The sequence below is a fragment of the Carlito syrichta genome, unplaced genomic scaffold (genome assembly GCF_000164805.1).
Source record: "Carlito syrichta isolate Samal-C Ts95f unplaced genomic scaffold, Tarsius_syrichta-2.0.1 Scaffold316283, whole genome shotgun sequence".
In the NCBI taxonomy this organism is placed as follows: Eukaryota; Metazoa; Chordata; class Mammalia; order Primates; family Tarsiidae; genus Carlito; species Carlito syrichta.
In genome coordinates this window covers 399,329-401,078 of record NW_007260379.1, presented here as the reverse complement: position 1 = coordinate 401,078, position 1,750 = coordinate 399,329, and the positions used below count along the sequence as shown (strand labels likewise).

At 40.3% G+C, this 1,750-nt stretch overlaps 1 protein-coding gene across 2 annotated transcripts in view; it reads right to left on the bottom strand.

Annotated features, from left to right (window-relative positions):
• NUP98 (nucleoporin 98) overlaps window positions 1-1,750 on the bottom strand; it is a 113,811-nt gene that overhangs the window by 85,189 nt on the left and 26,872 nt on the right. For both annotated transcript variants that reach the window (XM_008074057.1, XM_008074058.1), the window contains exons 3-4: window positions 1,147-1,248; window positions 863-1,039 (exon numbers count right to left, since the gene is read on the bottom strand). In XM_008074057.1, coding sequence (XP_008072248.1) covers window positions 863-1,039; window positions 1,147-1,248 — 279 coding nt within the window. The remainder of the gene's footprint in view (window positions 1-862; window positions 1,040-1,146; window positions 1,249-1,750) is intronic.

Here is a 1,750-nt window from a genome sequence, read left to right as displayed (position 1 = left end):
CTCACCTCAGCCTCCCAAAGGCGTGGGATTACAGGCTGAGCCACCGAGCCCGGCTAGATCGCATTTTAAATATTTAAATATTCTACAACCAACCTTCCCTCTGGAAAATACTGATGGTTGGTTAACTACCCGTTCTGCCATACTCCTGTACTGGGAATGTATCATCTTATCAGCACCCTTGATCAACTAGTAATGGTTGCCTCAAAGTACAGTGCTGCATAGAAAGGCAGCTCCATTTTACATTGGGACTAAAAGATAAAAAAGTTATCAATTAAAAACACTACCGTGGAGTGTCAGAAATGGAGAAGTAGCTGTATCATATCCAGTATTTATTATTCCTGCTCTAGTCTCTTCAAACCAAACATAAAACAAATGCAAGAAGGTACCTCTGCAGCACAACACTACTGGCTAAAACACATTGCTCCTTGAAATTCTCCTGCCTTAACATCAACAACGCTACTCGGACCTGGCTTTTCATTCTATCTCTGGCTGTTCTATATCAGACAGCATTTTCCTTGCATTTAGTATACATCAAGGTAGAGTAAATTTAAACGTTCACAGGTCTGATCTTCTTCACTGCACAGCAAGCTCTTTAAGAATAAGTTGTTTATTTCCACCTTGTATTCTTAGCACTAAACACAGCACCTAGCACATATTCAGGCAGATTCCCAGAGATGTAGAGAAATGTATACAACCCCCTCCTTTCTAGCCTATTCAACTTCATTTGAAGTTTCCCACTTCCCATGTTTTTGCTACTTGGTGGGAAAAGGAGATAGGTGAACAGAGGAAAAAGGGAAAAGAGAACACATTCAATAAGCAAACCAAATTATTAGAAGCAGAAGTCCAGTGATGTCTCACTTACTCCCAAAGCCAGTGGGTTTATTCTGTGCAAAGGCATTGTTTTGGGATGAGAAAAGACTGGTCCCAGTGCTTGCAGTTCCAAACAAGCTATTTGATGTTCCTGTTGATGTACCAAACCCAAAGCCAGTGCTTGTGGAGGTAGCTGGTTGGTTAAATGAATTGGTTCCAAATAATCCTCCTGAGGAGACAGAGAAGAGGAAAACAAAGTTAAGTAGATCAGAGCTACTAGGTAAAATCCTATAGCAGCTACAAATAAACCAGTTATATTCCAAATAAGACCCCTACCTGGTTTAGTCTGTGAATTTCCAAACAGGCCTCCAGTATTGTTGCTAGAACCAAATGCAGATGTTCCAAATGCCCCTCCACTAGTAGTGCCAAAGCCAGTATCTATAAAAGCAAAATCCAGCATATATGAGAACACACAATAAAATCTAAACAAAGTGACTAAAATGAAAAAAGGTTTTAATATTTCTTAACATTCTACATTTGAGTAGAACCACTAGTTTCATTTAAACATCTGTTGAAAATTCCATCAGATTATTAATTACAAAGTAAAAACCAAGCCACAGGCATTTTATTTATTGTCCTTAGGATAAATATGAAAACTCGAAGTAAAAAAGTATGAACTGTCGGCTGGGTGCGGTGGCACTTTGGGAGGCCGAGGTGAGAGGACTGCCTGAGCCCGGGGTTCCAGACCAGCCTGGACAACTTGGTGAGACCTCATCTCTTCAATAAATCAAAAAATTAGCAAGGTGTGATAGTGCATGCCTGTAGTTCCAGTTACTAGGAAGGCTGAGGCACAAGGATCGCCACAACATGCCACTGCACTCCAGCCTGGGTGATAAGAGAGACACCAACGGAAAAAAAAAAAAAAAAAAAAAAAAAAGCC